The 16,365-nt window shown below is 40.9% G+C and overlaps 1 protein-coding gene and 1 long non-coding RNA gene across 2 annotated transcripts in view; one reads left to right on the top strand and one right to left on the bottom strand.

Annotated features, from left to right (window-relative positions):
- LOC116651397 (uncharacterized) overlaps nt 1-16,365 on the bottom strand; it is a 151,035-nt gene that overhangs the window by 63,617 nt on the left and 71,053 nt on the right. Inside the window, exon 3 of the long non-coding RNA XR_011416729.1 lies at nt 13,569-13,611. This is a non-coding gene — a long non-coding RNA (uncharacterized lncRNA). The remainder of the gene's footprint in view (nt 1-13,568; nt 13,612-16,365) is intronic.
- LOC6628963 (NADH-quinone oxidoreductase subunit B 2) lies at nt 6,049-6,958 on the top strand. Its single transcript, XM_002051532.4, has 2 exons — nt 6,049-6,196; nt 6,258-6,958. The coding sequence occupies exon 2, from the start codon at nt 6,265-6,267 to the stop codon at nt 6,892-6,894; it is 630 nt and encodes a 209-aa protein (XP_002051568.1). The 5' UTR covers nt 6,049-6,196; nt 6,258-6,264; the 3' UTR covers nt 6,895-6,958.

Genomic DNA, 16,365 nt, shown 5'->3' with positions numbered 1-16,365 from the left:
TTTTCCAATGATGTTCAACTATCAACTTTGATACTTAATAATATAAAAGAAATTCTAGATTTTCCGTTTTTAATCAGATTTATAATTCTGAAAAATCTCGGACTTATTGGTAGGTTATTAAGCTTCTACTCAGCTTCTACTCACAGTAAAATATTAATTATATGCACAATCAAATATAAATTAAATTATTGTGAAAGCTTAACTTAAATTTATAAAATGGAAAGATCGATTTTTAATATACTTAAGCATTATACCTAACCACTTGGCCTAAGAACTTATCGTATTAAAATTAATTGTATTTTATGTACAAAGTTAAGTATTTTTAAATTTGTAACATACTTAAACGTTTGTATTGTTACAGGCAAGTGAAGGTGTTTATCATAAGTAATATACAATTCTCAGAAGCATTCACACAATTTCCTATATCGGATGCTAGGTCTATGAGTGGCCCCAGCGTCATTGCCATTTCTTGATTACTTCGCGCATCAGATGCCAACAGATTTGAAGCGGATGCAGAGATGCGATGCGATCCAGAGATATATATACATAGATAGATACTGCAGTGACTGCGTGGCAATCCTTGCGATATGCATGTCTGTCAAAATAAATTTCAGGCAAACGAGCGCAGCCCCGTGAATAAATCAGTTTGTAAACATAAATAAAACAACAGAAATAATTTTCGCACAATTCGTGGCGGTGGCGGTGGCGGTGCCTGTGGTTGTGGCTGTGGCAGCGAAGTTGTCGGCACCGCCGTGCATGGAAAATCTCAGCCAACAGTCAGCATTTGTTCGTATTGGTATTGGTATTGTATCTCATGGATTCCATCAGCAACAGCAACTGCATCATCGCCCAAGACACCAGACCTGGCGGCCATGGGCATGACTATGCCAATTTATGAGTCCAACTGCTTTATGGCCATGGCGAAGCACCAAAATTAACGCATTATAAATAATAATTTTTATGATTTGCAAAATAGATGCAATTTATTGCCCAAAAGTGGCGGCCAACTACAGACACAAAACACGAGCACACACACCCAAAGAGTTGGTTCACCCAACAAATATTTCCAATTTCAAGAGAAAGTGAATACAGAAGCTGCGTCTTTAAATTATAGAAAAACATATGAATATGTATTTTCTATATAAATATATATACATAATTGGTTTCTTTATATGTCTGATGATGTCCACAAGAATTCATAATAATGACCTACAAATAAAATAATCGATTTAAAGCTGCTCAGTTCCAAATTTGTCCCACGATTTTATATCTTTATATTTTAAAACATTTGTTTTACCCTTCAAATAAATTCCTTTATTAGCTGGTCCAGCTATTAAATATGCTAATGATTCATTTGTCTGTTGTCGATATTTAAAATCAGTCACAAATTTCCCCACTCGAAGCTCGGGCAACAAATAAACATCCGATGGAGATGCATTTAGGTATCTGTATCTTTTGGATGCGAGCAAACGGTTCGTGGTATGCGTGCATGTATTTGCTGCATTTGTTTGTCGATATTTGAATTATTTCCATCGCCACTTGTGACGGTTGTATGGGGGAGGGGGCAGACGTACTTTGCTGCCGGCCACTTTTGGCCACATTTGTGGCCATAGCCCTGAACAGGCCCTGTGGCCCCGCCCGCAACCCTCGACCCACCGCCAGCTACTCGAAATCAATTGTCCGCCTACGTATGCTGAGTGCCTAATGTGCTGTCGATGGGTTTACAATCCGTCAAAACATTTGCCACCACAAGTGCATCATCATTGGCACTAGGGACCTATTAGGGCAGCACTACAAATAAACAGTTCCAAAACAGTGCGAAACAATAGAATAGAGTTCTACTTAGCTGGAATTTAGATAATTACCAGCTGATATATGTATCTATGTAATTGTCTGTGCATGCAGGAGAGAACTTCACTATTATTTAGCTAAAGTGAATTGAAAAGCTTAAGTTAAACCTAAGGGAATATCTGTGCGAATGATTGAAGATAGAAACTAAACTAAACTAAATTTGGGCTGATTTTTAGTTAGATTTCCTCAAGTTTAATGTAAATAAAAAATAATTGAAGATGAATATATGAAGTATAGAGATAGAGGTGTATATTGAATTGAAGGTATTTTAAATTATGTTTTAACGAGATGGTGAAATGGCTTAAAATTATGCCGTGAAAACATCAAAAACTCAAGAGCCCATCGATTATTGTTGAATTCGTAAGACTTCGCTCAGAGAAATAATAATAACGTAAATATCTGATTTTCATTAAAACCAAAACTAGAAAACTTATATTATATCATATTGAATCAAGTTTAAATAATAATAGGTAATAGGTTAATAGGTAAATTGCAAAAAATAGGTAATTTGGACAAAAAGTTCTTAGAAAATGTTATAAATATAAGATGGAAAATCCTTAAAACTAAGTACAAAACTAATCTCGAAGATACCTTGGATCAGATGTGTTTTCCGCGCTTTGTGCATTCCTGCAGCTGCCTTTTGTGGCCAGGTTTGGTTTTAACTTATCACTTTATATTTTCTTTTGGACAGATTTTGTGGTTCAGTCATGCGTTTCAAAACAGTTACTAACATCACGACAGGAGTATTACAATAGTACTTTAAGAAAGCATTTCTTCAGGTTTTCTATTGTATGAAATTGGACGATCTGAATGTTGGCTTGAGTAACTCCTTATTTATCTATGCATCTCGTTAAGGGTATTGTAATCAACTTTCTTAGCGCACGGATAACAATGGTCCGCAATGGCCTGCAATTGCCGAATTTTCTTTTCTTTTGTCGATGGCAACGATCCATTAAAAGTGAACCATCATAAAGTCAGCGAATGTCGCGAACCAACTGGCAAGCCAGTGAGTGGCCAACGGCAGCAACAATGGACAATGAGCACATAAATCAGTGTAATTAATAGAAAACTAGCCAAAGGCCAAAATGTCCACGCATGCGCAACGGCAGCAACAACAACAACAGCAGCAACAACAGCAGCAGCAGCAGCAGCAGCAACAGGTTTTCTTGGCCACGTGCAACGGAATCGAACTCGGAAAATCCCAGTGGCCAAATGGAGCCCGGGCAGATCCATTTTCGGCTTGTTGCCGGAATGCCAACAGTCTGCCAAATCTAGCGCCTAATTACAATTGAATGCGGCAGCAACAACAACAACAGCAGCAACATTAAGACGCTATGAGTATTTGAAAATTGTGAAAATTGCAAAGAACTACGCAACGCACCGAAACGAATTGAACTAAAAGTATTTATCAATATTTATGCCCTGGAGTAGCTGCTGCTACACACCTCGGAAGTGTAAACATTTATGTTGTGTTTTTTGTTCTGGTTTCATTGGCGGCAATTTATCTCACAGTTTGATGCAAACGCATAAATCTTTCAACGCGCGCTCAATGCGATATTTCAATTTCAAATTAAAATAAATATTTAAACGCTTCGTTTTTTTTTTTTTTTTTTTTGTTGGTATTTTGTAAACTCTTAAGCAAATTAAATTTATTATCAATAAAGCAAATTTATCAGAGCTCACATAGTAGCCGGGTAAGGGTTGGGGTATTTCCATCAGGGCACAACATCCATCAAGGTGCAAATCTCAGCCGCAAGAGCTGTGCAAGTCTCCAAGGAACTAATTCATTCATTTGGCCCGCCAAATCACTGGCCATTCATTTACCAAATGTCCGGCAAACGGACAAATGGCCAAAAATCCCCACAAAAGCGAAAGGGCTGCGCTGAGTAGGTCAGCCCCCCCAACCCCTTATTCACATATTTTGCAGCCCAACACAAAGTCACCTGCAATAAGTCAGGCAAACACTGAAGCATCTCTGTTGATGCTCAGCTATCACTCGCTCTGCCCTTCAAATTACCAACTGATTAGACTCGTGGGAGTCCAGCACGAGCTGCTACCACTGTTCCCACTGTTCCCAGTGCTGCTCTCGACCAGAGTCATCTGTTGTGGCTGACAGCGGAGCAATACGACAACAAGCAGCGCCAGAATTGATGCGGTCTCTGAGTATCTAATAGCTCAACCGGTGCCTGGGACTACAAAATATGCTTGGCCATGTGTCAACAGTGCGAATCAAAGTGTTGGTATAAATAAATACAGCTCAAGCCATTTAAGAGCCCTCACATTTAACATTTGTTGAGTAATATGTGGCTGGCCAGCAAAATAACCACTCATTATTTATATTAAACTGAGCTGAGCTGATTGAGCTGAATCTTATTCATTTGAATAAAATAGTTGACATGTACAATTACTTAACTTAACTTTATTGAATAACTTTCATATGAATACGTTCATCTATGACAGGTAGAGTTTTAAAATTTAAAGCGGAGGTCTTCTAGTCTCATTCTTAACTTATTCCACTTGTTGCTTTATTATCTGTTAAATCACATTCCTAGGTTTGAGTTCTATAAATAAAAATATACACATATATAATCAAGAAGGAATTTTGTTGCTGGTTGCATAGCACTGGGCTGCATTTTGCTAGTCAAAGTTTAAGCGTTGGGCATAAATTTGACTTTGGCCACCGATCGTGTGACAAGGGGAATGGTGACAACCCTAAAACTTATTGACAACGAGCCAAGCATAAATTATGGCGATGGCAGCGCGTTAATCGCACATTTTACTCCCAACAGCAACAGCAACAAATGGAGGGGGTATGGAAGCTTAAACGATTGGCAAATCGGCAACTGCAGAGCAACGAGAACGACTCACGGCAACAACAACAGCAACAACAACAAGTTTGTTGCTGCGATAACAATCACGAATGCAACAGCAGCAGCAGCAGCAACAATCGACTGAGAGCGAAACTATTGGCAATGACTGCTCCTGGATCTGAGATCTGGTACACTGGCACTGGGGAGAGCGAGTGTGAGAGATGCAACAGGCCCGAACATAAGCAGCAACACAAATAATTCGCTTTAATGAGATCGCAATCTGGCGATTTGCGACAAAAACACACGCGGTTTGTGTCTCAGTGCGTGCGATCAGTCCAGAGATGAAGATGAGCAACTCTGGCCCAGCACAGCCCCCAAGCCCGTAGCCCGTTGCCCGAATCTCGATACTAATGCCGATACCAATGGCGATCCCGAGATGCCGATCTCAATCCCAATCATTGAGCGCACCATCGACGATCGTTCAGCTCTTGTTTGTTATTGCTGCTGCTGCTGCTGCTGTTGTTGCTGTCGTTGTGGTTGCTGCTGCTGCTGCTGCTGTTGCTGTTGCGCTCATGTTGCTGTCAGCGCGCGTTGACTTGTTGCTGGGGCCTTTGGCAGCTCCGGGTCCGAGTCGCTTGTTGACATGCCCAGCATGCTTAGGCATACAGCCAACAAGCGGCTCTCGACTTGGACTCAGACGTCAACGTGTTGTTGTCATGGTAGCTCCCTCTGGCACTGCCCCTCTCCACTCCCCTTCCCGCCCTCAACGCTCCCCTGGGTCCAGCAATATGACAACGACAGTCGCACAGCGCACTGGAATTTTTTTTTTTTTTTTTTGTGATTTGATGCAATAATTTTTATAGATTGCACGCCTGTCTCAGCGCAATACCACGCCCATATCGCATCACACTTTAATCAATTCGATGTAGAAAGTTCCACACAAACACATTTTGGACAATTAATTGAGGCAATTAGTGCGACATGTCGCGAACGGAATGATTAAAGTCCATGCCACACAAAACTGAGACGAAACTGACAAAATGGGCGTTGAACCAAGTTTCAGTTTCCCATTTGTCAAAAGCGCTCAAATGTCCCAGACGTGTGCGAATGTTTGTTTGTGCTGGCAAAGATATTTTTTAAGACTAGGAACTGTTGGATAAACTATATAAGCTAAGAATATACCTGTGAACTATGGAGCCTACATATGATTTGTTAAAATCACATTTTGTTAGTTGATAAATTAATAAAAAACAATAAATTATATAACATTTCGCTTTCCCAAGTGCTGGTCAATTAAATAAGAATATTGCCAGTAATTGTGACATGTAAAAGATCAAGGGTATAACAATAGAAATATATATAAATTAATAATAAAAAATCCTTTCAGATCTAATTTTCGATAACATAATTCAAAGGTCGACTTAAGTCAATTTAAGGAAGAAGAAACAGTGCTGTAAAATATTATAAGCAAGTTGTCAAATTGACATCCGTATTCCAATTGAAATCTCGAGAAGTCAAAATAGAACAGAAACTCAGTAAATATTACTTTCTTCAGAAATCAATCTTTCTGTAAACTGATTCCCTGCTAATCCTTAGCAACAAAATGATGGCATTAGAAATATTACGGCGAGCCACAATTAGAGCTCAATTGGGTCCCTTTATCAACTCTGCGTTTGTGCGAGAGCAGAAGACCATGCACAATGTGGATAAGCACGGTATGCCGCCCAAGAAGGGCTATTCTCCATTTGGCAGGCAACAGGTCGGCTGGGCTGAGTGGTCAGTGACGCGACTGGATGATTTGCTGAACTGGGGTCGCAAGGGATCGCTGTGGCCCATGACCTTTGGCCTGGCCTGTTGTGCTGTGGAAATGATGCACATTGCCGCGCCGCGCTACGATATGGATCGCTTTGGCGTCGTCTTCCGCGCATCGCCACGTCAAACGGATGTCATTATTGTGGCTGGCACCTTGACCAACAAAATGGCGCCAGCTCTGCGCAAGATCTATGACCAAATGCCCGAACCGCGCTGGGTCATCTCAATGGGCAGCTGCGCCAACGGCGGCGGCTACTATCACTACTCCTACTCGGTGGTGCGGGGCTGTGATCGCATTGTGCCCGTCGACATCTATGTGCCCGGCTGCCCACCCACTGCCGAAGCCCTGCTCTATGCCATCTTGCAGTTGCAGAAAAAAATCAAACGTATGAGGACCCTACAGATGTGGTACAGAAAATAGGGCAATAATCTTATAAGCTACCATGTTGATAATATAAATATACACGTCCATTGATTTAACTCTACCCACGCTCGAATTGTCTTCAGGTAAGACTTTAGTAAGTGATAGAATTTCCTCATAGATTTGCGATTTACAGTTAAATTTTTTGAAAATAGCTTCACAATTTTGAAATTTTTGCAGCCATTTCATTTAAATTAAAGGCAGCATATAAAGTGTGCAAGCATTTAAAGCAACTCTTTCTATGATAGAGAAGCGTGCGTTTTTTTTTTCAAGTGCAGCGATATGTCGTAGACATAAGCTTGATAAGGATGAGACTTAGACTTGTGTGTGCGGCAGTAAATCGAATGCTTAATCGATTGAATTTAATTAGAAAACAACAACCATCAAATGTGGCATGCAGCTGCTGCTCCTCGTCTTGTCCGTCCTTAACTGTCCGGATCTTGTCCGCAATCGCATGATAGCCATAGCCGAGGGATTAAGGCTCAATACGATCGCTGTGCATGCGATTTGCGGGTGAATCGGTGGGGGCAATTGCTGCCCACTGCCACTGGGCCAGTTGGTAGCGATTGCTGTTCTGTGTGTTGTGTAATGTGGCTGCCGTCAGTGCCCCAGCATGTGCCCAGTCTCTGCCAGACCCAGAATGCAGATGTGGATGGTGTAAACCTGGGGCGCAGCTTGTACTGGGAGTCGACACATGCGCTGTGGTATCGAGCCAGTGCGATCAAAAATGGATTTGTATCAATATCGACTCACTAACATGATTCCAATAAATTAATATGCATACAAGACAGAGGCAACGAGAATCCAGCTCCAGCTACGACTCTCTGACTGCGACTGCGACTGTGACTGTGACGACGCCTGTCGCCGTCTGGGTTCCCTGGTCTCCCTGGTCTCTGGGTCCGATCTCGATCGACATCGCACAACACACGATGATGCATGTGCAGTGTCTCTGAGTTGTGATCGTGTTAATGTAAATAATTGCCAGCGCCCCAGCTTCATACGCCATACTGTGTACCCAATCCCAATCCCAGTCCCAGTGGAAGTCGCAGTCGCAGACCATTGCAGATGTAATTAAAATCTCTCTCTGTGGCTTCTCACTTTCTGCCCGATCTCTGGCCTGTCTGTCTGTCTGTCTGTCTGTTTGGCTTGGTGTTTGTCTGCTTGTTCGCCGGCCCAGCGGAGAGATTCGTCTTGACTGATATGAGCCAAGCGACATACACGCAAACCTCGCTCCAACTCCAACTCCAACTCCGACTCTGCAGTTCAGATGTTGACAGTTCACGAGTTTTGTTTGGCATTTCGCGATATTTCTTTGCTCTGTGGCAATTGTCAGACATTGGGCTAGCGATACGATTTCGGTTTGGGATTGGGACTGGGATCGGGATACGAGAGCTCGGATTTGGATACAAGAGCACCGCCAGCTAATGGCACTGGCACTGGGAATCTGTTAACGAGTTGTCTAATTGGCATTGTTATTTGTATTAGTCGCATTGAAAGCTGCCTTTGACATTTTCACAACCTTCGACTTTTTGCTGGCAGGTTTTCTACTTTCTGTCTGAATTTTGAGTAGAAAGTTGCAAAGGAAAGATCAATTACTCAAACTAAAACTATAACCCAAAAACAGTTTGGATTAAAGTTCGAATCAATTCCTTTAGATGACAAATATTACGTTTTTTAAATGCAGTATAAAAATGTTTAAAAGTATATATATGTGAAAAAAATAAATTAATAATAATATTTATGTTCAGTCTATTTGTAAGCTAATATTTGTCACAGTTGCTTAGAGTCAAGTAAGTGTCTATTTAGGTGTTCAAGTAGTTCGCATGCCCCTTAAGTACTCAACTTCAAAAGTTTGCCAATCTGCCATCGACAGTGCGAAATACTTCGCCTTCGATCCAAATGCACGTGAGTTCCGTAGGACATGAGTACAAGTCGCACGAGCAGTTGCCTACTTGGTTACTCGTATGTCAGGGCAAAGCCAAAGCCCTTGCGAGAAGCATTCGACTGTCTGCGCTTATTTATGGCCAGAGATGCTAAAGATATAGCGCCAGACGACGACACATCAGAGGCTGAGGCAGAAGAACCAGGGCCAGACGATTGGCAGACGCAGGCCGGGATTACTTAGCTGGGTATATGGTGCGCGATATCTGCAGCATCAGCTGACGGCGTTTCACAGAAACTGAAGCTTCACCTTTACATCGATGCATTGTTGATTAGTCTGTCCGGGATACAGACGCGGGCTCAGATTTGGCTACGGATTTGGATGCGTCGTCTTGCGGCATGCAAAATATTCTTCTTCTCTTTTGGGTTCAGTTAAGACGCAACAGTCACGCATTCGCAGAGCTCGCAACTCAATAAGTTGTCAATCAGGCCGCAAGACGAGGCTCCACTGTGGTGTCAATATATATAGTTTGTGCGTGCCGCGCCAATATCGCAATGTCATTATTTGTGGGAACCAATCCAGAAATTTGTATATCATCACGCTCAGCTCCAATCGCGCGCAAAATATCGAAAATCATTACTTCAAATCGAGCGGCGCACCACGTCAAGCAATCAATCAATCAAGCCAGCAAATCAAACACCATCGAGTCCAGCATCTGACCGACTTGACTGGTCGAGCTGTAAAAACGAGTTCAGTTTCTGATTCACACAATGGCGCACATAGATATTACGACCACGTATGACAGATCATTGACAATACGAGTCAGGCTCGAACCGAGTGTGCGAGTGTGTGTATGTGTGTGTGTGTGTGTGTGTGTGTGTTGGGCACTTGAGGTGTTGCTTTTATAACGTTCATTGGTTTCTTTGCTTTCGATCTTGTGATTCAAGTGCACAAATAGCCGAGAGTAAACAAATAAAGGTTAATGAGCTTTCTTTTATTTTTCTTTCTATTTTCTATATATATTTTTATTTGCTTTTGGTTATTTTTTTCTATATCATTTTTTATTGCTGAAATGTAACGTAATGAGCCCTTTATATAATTAATATTCAGTTATATTCATATTATAAATTTAAAATATGATTTTTTTTTTTTAATATTATCACAAATCAGGAAAAGTGTAATTGTGCATATCTCATCTTGTCATATTAATATCGTATTTATTATTATTATTATTTTTTTTTATTATTTTTATTACTTTTAATATATTTTTTTTAATTTAAGTTTTTTGGTTTTTATCCAAGCCAAATTCTTTTCCTCACGCCCTGACGACAATATTGGCAATTGAGAGCTGCAAATTAATCTGCCTGTTAAATTTAACATTTAAAGTACGCAAATGTCTTAAACGAGCATTATTAATGGCATCTTTTTCACTCTGACTTCAATTTGAAAAGTACTTTGACAAGAGGATGACAAACATAAACAAAACTTTTTGTCAACAAAAATCAACTCTAATAGAGCTGAAGAAAGCTGCGCAGATGAGTACATGCGAACAGAATATCAATTTCGCTTGAAGTTCGTAAACAAGTCCAATTATAATCAGTTTAAGTAAATAGATATGTACCTGTATCTGGCTGTTAAAGCTCAACGCAGCTCAGCTACGCGCACTCAAAATATTTGCTTTTTCCTGAAATCTTTTCCATTTACCACACCCGCCACCCCGTGAATACGCACGATCCGCGCTCGTCTTCGCTTAATGTTTGTGTTCTGCAATTAAATTCGTATTCTCTTACAATTGAGGCGCTCAAGTGGAACTTCCACGAATATCATGGATATGGATACGCTGACAAGCAGATTGAGATGCAGCTGCAATTGTGAGCGGGAACATCCCAGCAACACGACGGACCCTCTGCTGTCTTCTAGGCCCAGTTGCTGTTGCTGTTGTTGTTGTTATTATAGGCGAGAGCCCAAGTAAATACTTGTAACTCGCACACCATCCCGTTGCGTATGCATCGACTCTTGGCTCTTGGCTGGATATGGATTTGGTTTTGGTTTTTTAGTTGTTTAGTTTTTTGGTCTCTTTATCAATGGGCAACTGGGCAACGCGGGGGCATGCAGCATGCAGCGGCGTCTGAAGCACCTCCATATCAAAATAATCAAAATTTTGATTGAGTGCAGTTGTTGGTGCGTCTGTGTTTACACGATGACGACGCGACGCAGCAGGAGAAGGAGAAGGCGGAGAAGATCGATTCATTGCCGCGTCCAGAGGGGTTTCTGTCCAATCACGTTGTTGATATTGATAATGACATTGATGGCATCGAGTTCGCCTGAGTGACTATGTGACTTCGCTACAAGATCTCGAGTGCGAATGCAGTCGTCGTCGAATCGATTGTTTGCGCGGATTTTGATTTTGATTTCCAGATGGAGACTAAGCAGCAGATGGTGCCGGAGTCAGAGACTGAGACTGAGACTGAGACTGAGACTAGGGCCTGTCAATCGGTGAAATCCGGCACAGTTCGATGGAATTGGTATTGGTATTCGTGTTGGTATTGAAAACGCAGTCAGGTTGATGCTTCAAGTTGAATGATGATATTGACATTATCGAGAGACACTTTAAATTGTACTACACTAAAGCATTTCATGTAAATGATAATGCGATGCTACTCGGATACTTGCACTCATAACTCGTACACATTGTAATTGTTTTCGAGCAACAACACTGCTGTGGGTATCTTTGAGATACATTGAGGTACTTGTTGTGCTCTCACACTCATCATCATCGTCATCGCCCTGTTCTCAATTGGTTTGATTGATTCGCTGCACTTGACAGCTAAGCAGCCACAAGACCTGACTCCGAGTGGTGAAAGCAAGTGGAAATTTATTAGTAATACTTGCTATGCACGTATACACTTAATTTTTGAAGCCACTGTGGCTTTGCTTACAGTGTATTCAGACCAACAGATTTCCGTTTGATAAGAAATTATTGATTGCTGCAGTTGCAAACCAGAACTAACCTCTAGTGCATAAATCTCTAATCAAATACAGTTCGATCTAGTTTGAGGATTGTTCGTTTATTTTAAAAAAGTTAGTAATACATCAATCCTTAATATGTTTGCCGACTGAGCTTGGGCTAGGATTAATATGGCAAGGCTTTAAATAAAAAGATTCCGAATTCAAGGTTCACGAAACAAACAACTAAGTTTAATGAATTTAGGGCATTTTCTTATAACAAAAGAAATTGCAAGTAATGTGAATATACGATTGCCTGCTTTACGAAAAGTATTCAATATAAGTATTATTATAAGTCTTATAGCAAGAGTTGAATTGAATATATATGGACTTATGACCTAGGCCGGGAAGCGATATCAAAAAATCGGACTAACTTTTACGACTAGGTCCAAAAAACAGCTGTTTTGTATTTTATTTTCCTAATGTCATCAACTAATTTGTGAATACGACACAAATCCACCCCACTCATTGTCCTGTGACCTTCAGCTGCTGCACATAGCGTAGAATAATGTGCTAAGTTCACGATGCTAGCACAGATGGAAATGTATCAAATTGTTTACTTTAAAGATTTGCACACTAAATGATAGAGATAGCTAGATAGCTAGAGAAGGTGAGAGTCAGAGATATTGCAAATGAATTGTGAGGCAACAATCGCAACAATTAAGCGGCCCACTACAAAACAATTTGCCGCTGACATGGACAATTGTCAGTGCACACTTCGGCGTGTAATTCATCAAAAACGATTCGTTGGACTGCCAAACGGGCGGAGTGGGGGTGGGGGGAGTTAGAGGGGGTAAACATCAACTGGAAACCGAAACAATTCATTGTTTTTGGCACATGGCCCATGAATTGATCCAGAGTCGATGTTGATGTCAACTGCAACGTGACTTGGAATTGTTTGCGGTTTGCCTTTGATTGGCAATTTTTCAAAATCGTCACCATCACTCAAGAGCCGGAGAACTCAGTTGCTTGCTCGGGTCAGGCGCAGTCGCAATATCGTTGGTTATTTATAATTCGACGCGATTGATTGATGGAATCGCCGCAAAGTCGGTGACACTTGGCAGTGCGCAAAAATAAATAGCCGCTCGCAGCATTGACAGCTGATTGCGAAAGTCCATTAGGGCCGAACCGGACGGTAAATGGGGCAACGCCTGAGAGGCATTGAGGTGCCACTGTAGCGAATACCCTCTTCCTGACGTATGTAACATGCCCTGTGCCACGGCCCGTGCTCCGGCAAGCGGCAGCTCGGCTGTTAGCAACAGGCCAGGGTTGGATCTGGACTTGCATCTGCATTGAACCTTGGCTTCGGCAGTCCCATCAAAAGTGCAGTCAATCAAGTGAACCAAATTTGATAATTTTACCAAAAAAAATAACAGTTTCATTTACGTATGTTTTTGGACTTCACATGTGGGGGAAGAAGTCTCGATAGCCACACCAAGTGTATATATGGTATGCGCAGGCTGATGTCTGGATCGGACAGCAAGCTTCGTACAGAGTTAAACAATAGACATGCACATAGACGTGAGATGAACGGGCAGGGGCTCTCGAATATTGTAAAATAAATAACCCAACTGCAGAGACATGGTACGACAGGTTTTACTTCAGAAACTTGATTAAATTCAATTCTATTTTATGTTTCAGATTTTTACTTTTTGCCTCCTTTTTAAGCATTTTCATTTATTTGTATAAGACAACAAGTAGGAGGTAATTCGTGCTCAAGTTTGACTTGGCTTAACATGTATTTTTATTTATTTATATATAAGTTTAAATGTAAATATGCACTTACCCAATAATTTCATAAGCATATGCACGACTATTTAAATTGCCATCTATAAATAAAAAATAGTTACAGACTTTAATATAAACATTTCATTAAAAATAAAAATAAAACTAATTATTGTAAAACCAACAGATAGAAAGAGGCATAAATTATACACATTATATTATCTTAAATAAAAGGGCTTTAAGCATGTACCTTTTTGTTGATCTATTGAGAATCACATGGAAAGGCATTTTGTTTAAATAATTTTTTTTAATTTGCGCTTAGAAGTTAACTTGATGTGCGTTTAGTATATGTGCATTAATACATATACATATTTGCATGACATATATGCATACATATTTACATCGCATATATGCATGCTATATGGCATGGCATATATGTACACATGCGTAAGTAAAGATACAGATATACATATTTGCATGACGTATATACATGCATTTAAATCTATATACATACAAGCAAGTATGCACATATACATATGCAAATAATAATAATACAAAAATAAGACAATAATAATTTATTACATTTTTTGGGTTTACTTTAATTCATGAGAACCGCATAGAAGTGCAACATTTACAAACACTTATTTAAGTTTTGCGTTTGATTTGCAGATTAGTTTCATTTTCTTTAGAAACTCAGCTGCCCATTGTAACGAGCAAAGGACACGCCACCCAAAAAACGGAGCTGCTTTTTTGAGCAATTTATGCAACATGAAATATTCATCAGATCTGTGAAGATTTTTTTTTGTTTATTTTGCTATTCTATATACTGCAGTTGAACGATGGGGATATGCAGGCAGTGCAATGTTCAAATTATCATTTTGCTTAGCATATATTCATACACATTTTCTTCTCAAGAAATCAAAGCAACAGGCAGCTGAGTGAGCAGCAAACCAGCTCTGATTACAGGTTTACATGTTGCCAAATGGCATAAAAGAATTATTATTATTTTTTTTTAATATATTTTTAGCACTCGTATCAGAAGAACCTTCAATATTGTGACATGACATGATTTGTTTGATGCAACATCTTCGCTCGATGCCCAACCCAACGGGGCAGCTCCACTTGGCGCATCGCATGATGATCGGCAATAAATTGATGGCCGTCCCTGACACTCAGATGAGCACTGCGAGCGTCGGGGTAGAGGGGCCTGAAAGCTCACTGAGTCAGCTAAAAGCAGTTGTTGACTGATTTGTGCATCAGGTCGCAGCTGCCACCTGGCGGATACAGTCACCAACAAACAGTTCGTATATGTATATAAAGGAAATAAAAAACCCATTTAATTATTGTGCGATGATTGATTTATGACTGGAGAATAGCCAAAAACTTTTAGCAAAAACAGCTGTTGTTGCGGCCATATATGTACGTGGATTGCTAGCTGTAATTGCAGCTGAAGACATTTACTGTCCTGGCAAACACGCGCATCCTGACATTTACGACCATCAACAGCAGTGCCATGAACTGAAGCTGGAGGTGTCAGAGTCCTCCACTTCCATTCGGTTGTCGCTCTGACATGAACATACTCGGACAATGGCAGTTAATGGTCATGCTGGCGAGCAGTAGCCACCGAAAAATAAACCAACTCACCAGCGCTACATAAATTTCAAAACTAGCCTCGGCACAGACGCCACTTCCCTTTATATGCCACACATTTCACGCAGTGACGACATGAATCCGCCAACATAAACACTCGTCCAGGACGCACTAATACAGACACAAATACACACAAATACACACACACACAGACAGACACTCATAGAGATACAAAATATTAGAGCTGCTGAAAAAACATTTGCCAAATGGGCAACATCAGACATAGCACAGTGGGCGATACTAAACAAATTTGTTGCAAAAACCTATTTTCAAATTTCAATTATCAAGACACTCGCTGGAGCACAGTGTAATAAATATAATACATATAATATATTTCCTATTCTATTATGATTGCGATTCTATTATTATTATTATTCTATTATTATTATAACGAACAATGAATTCTTTTATATTTTCCGGCAATAGCTAATAATCGTGTGGGCCCACCGTGCTCAGGCGGCTCGATCTAGTCCTGTGTGCTGTGTGTAGCAGCAGCAAAAAAAAACTGCGAGTCGGACGAAAAATGTTTAGTGGGTGCGTGGACAAATGCAGCAGCAGCAGCAACAACAGGAACAACAACAACAACAACAATAAGGAGCACCTACCATTTGACCATTCTAACATCCTCGTCATGCTGGAGCCCGCCATGATATGGCATTCAGTAGCACTCACATGTCAGCAGTGGGCCGAACTGTGGCCGCTCTCGCTTTCGGTCTGTCGCCGTGGACGGAGCAGCAGCAGCAGGAAGAGGACAATAACGCAGGACAGAGAGGACATCGGACAGGCAGGGACTCGGGTCCGGCGTGCAGCCGTGGCCAAATTGGTTGATAGCTTGAAAAACTGTTTTTGCACAGCTCCGTCAAATTGCATTTTGTGTGACAGACCGCAAAATGCATCATCACCAACATGAGCGATGAGTGTTATTCGTGTTGTTGTTGTTGTTCTTGTTGTTGTTCTTGTTGTTGCTGCTGTTGCGTTGATGTTTATATTTGCCAGCAGCCTTCAATCCCCCTCTACACGCCCAGCCCCCTTGCAGCACCCAACATTGTCCAGTAATTTACGAGCGTTTTTTGGGAACGCATGTGCTGGTTGCATCGTGTCGCAATATTACAGTAGATCCATGGGTTAGGCATCCATCGTTGGGAAAGTGTTTTGAGGTTAAAAGTTTTCAGTCCTCCTGCCTATGCGAGTGCACAGTGTTCTCAAAG

Source organism: Drosophila virilis, chromosome 4 (genome assembly GCF_030788295.1).
Source record: "Drosophila virilis strain 15010-1051.87 chromosome 4, Dvir_AGI_RSII-ME, whole genome shotgun sequence".
Lineage (NCBI taxonomy): Eukaryota > Metazoa > Arthropoda > Insecta > Diptera > Drosophilidae > Drosophila > Drosophila virilis.
The sequence above is the reverse complement of the archived record's forward strand: the minus strand, read 5'-3'. Positions and strand labels throughout refer to the sequence as shown.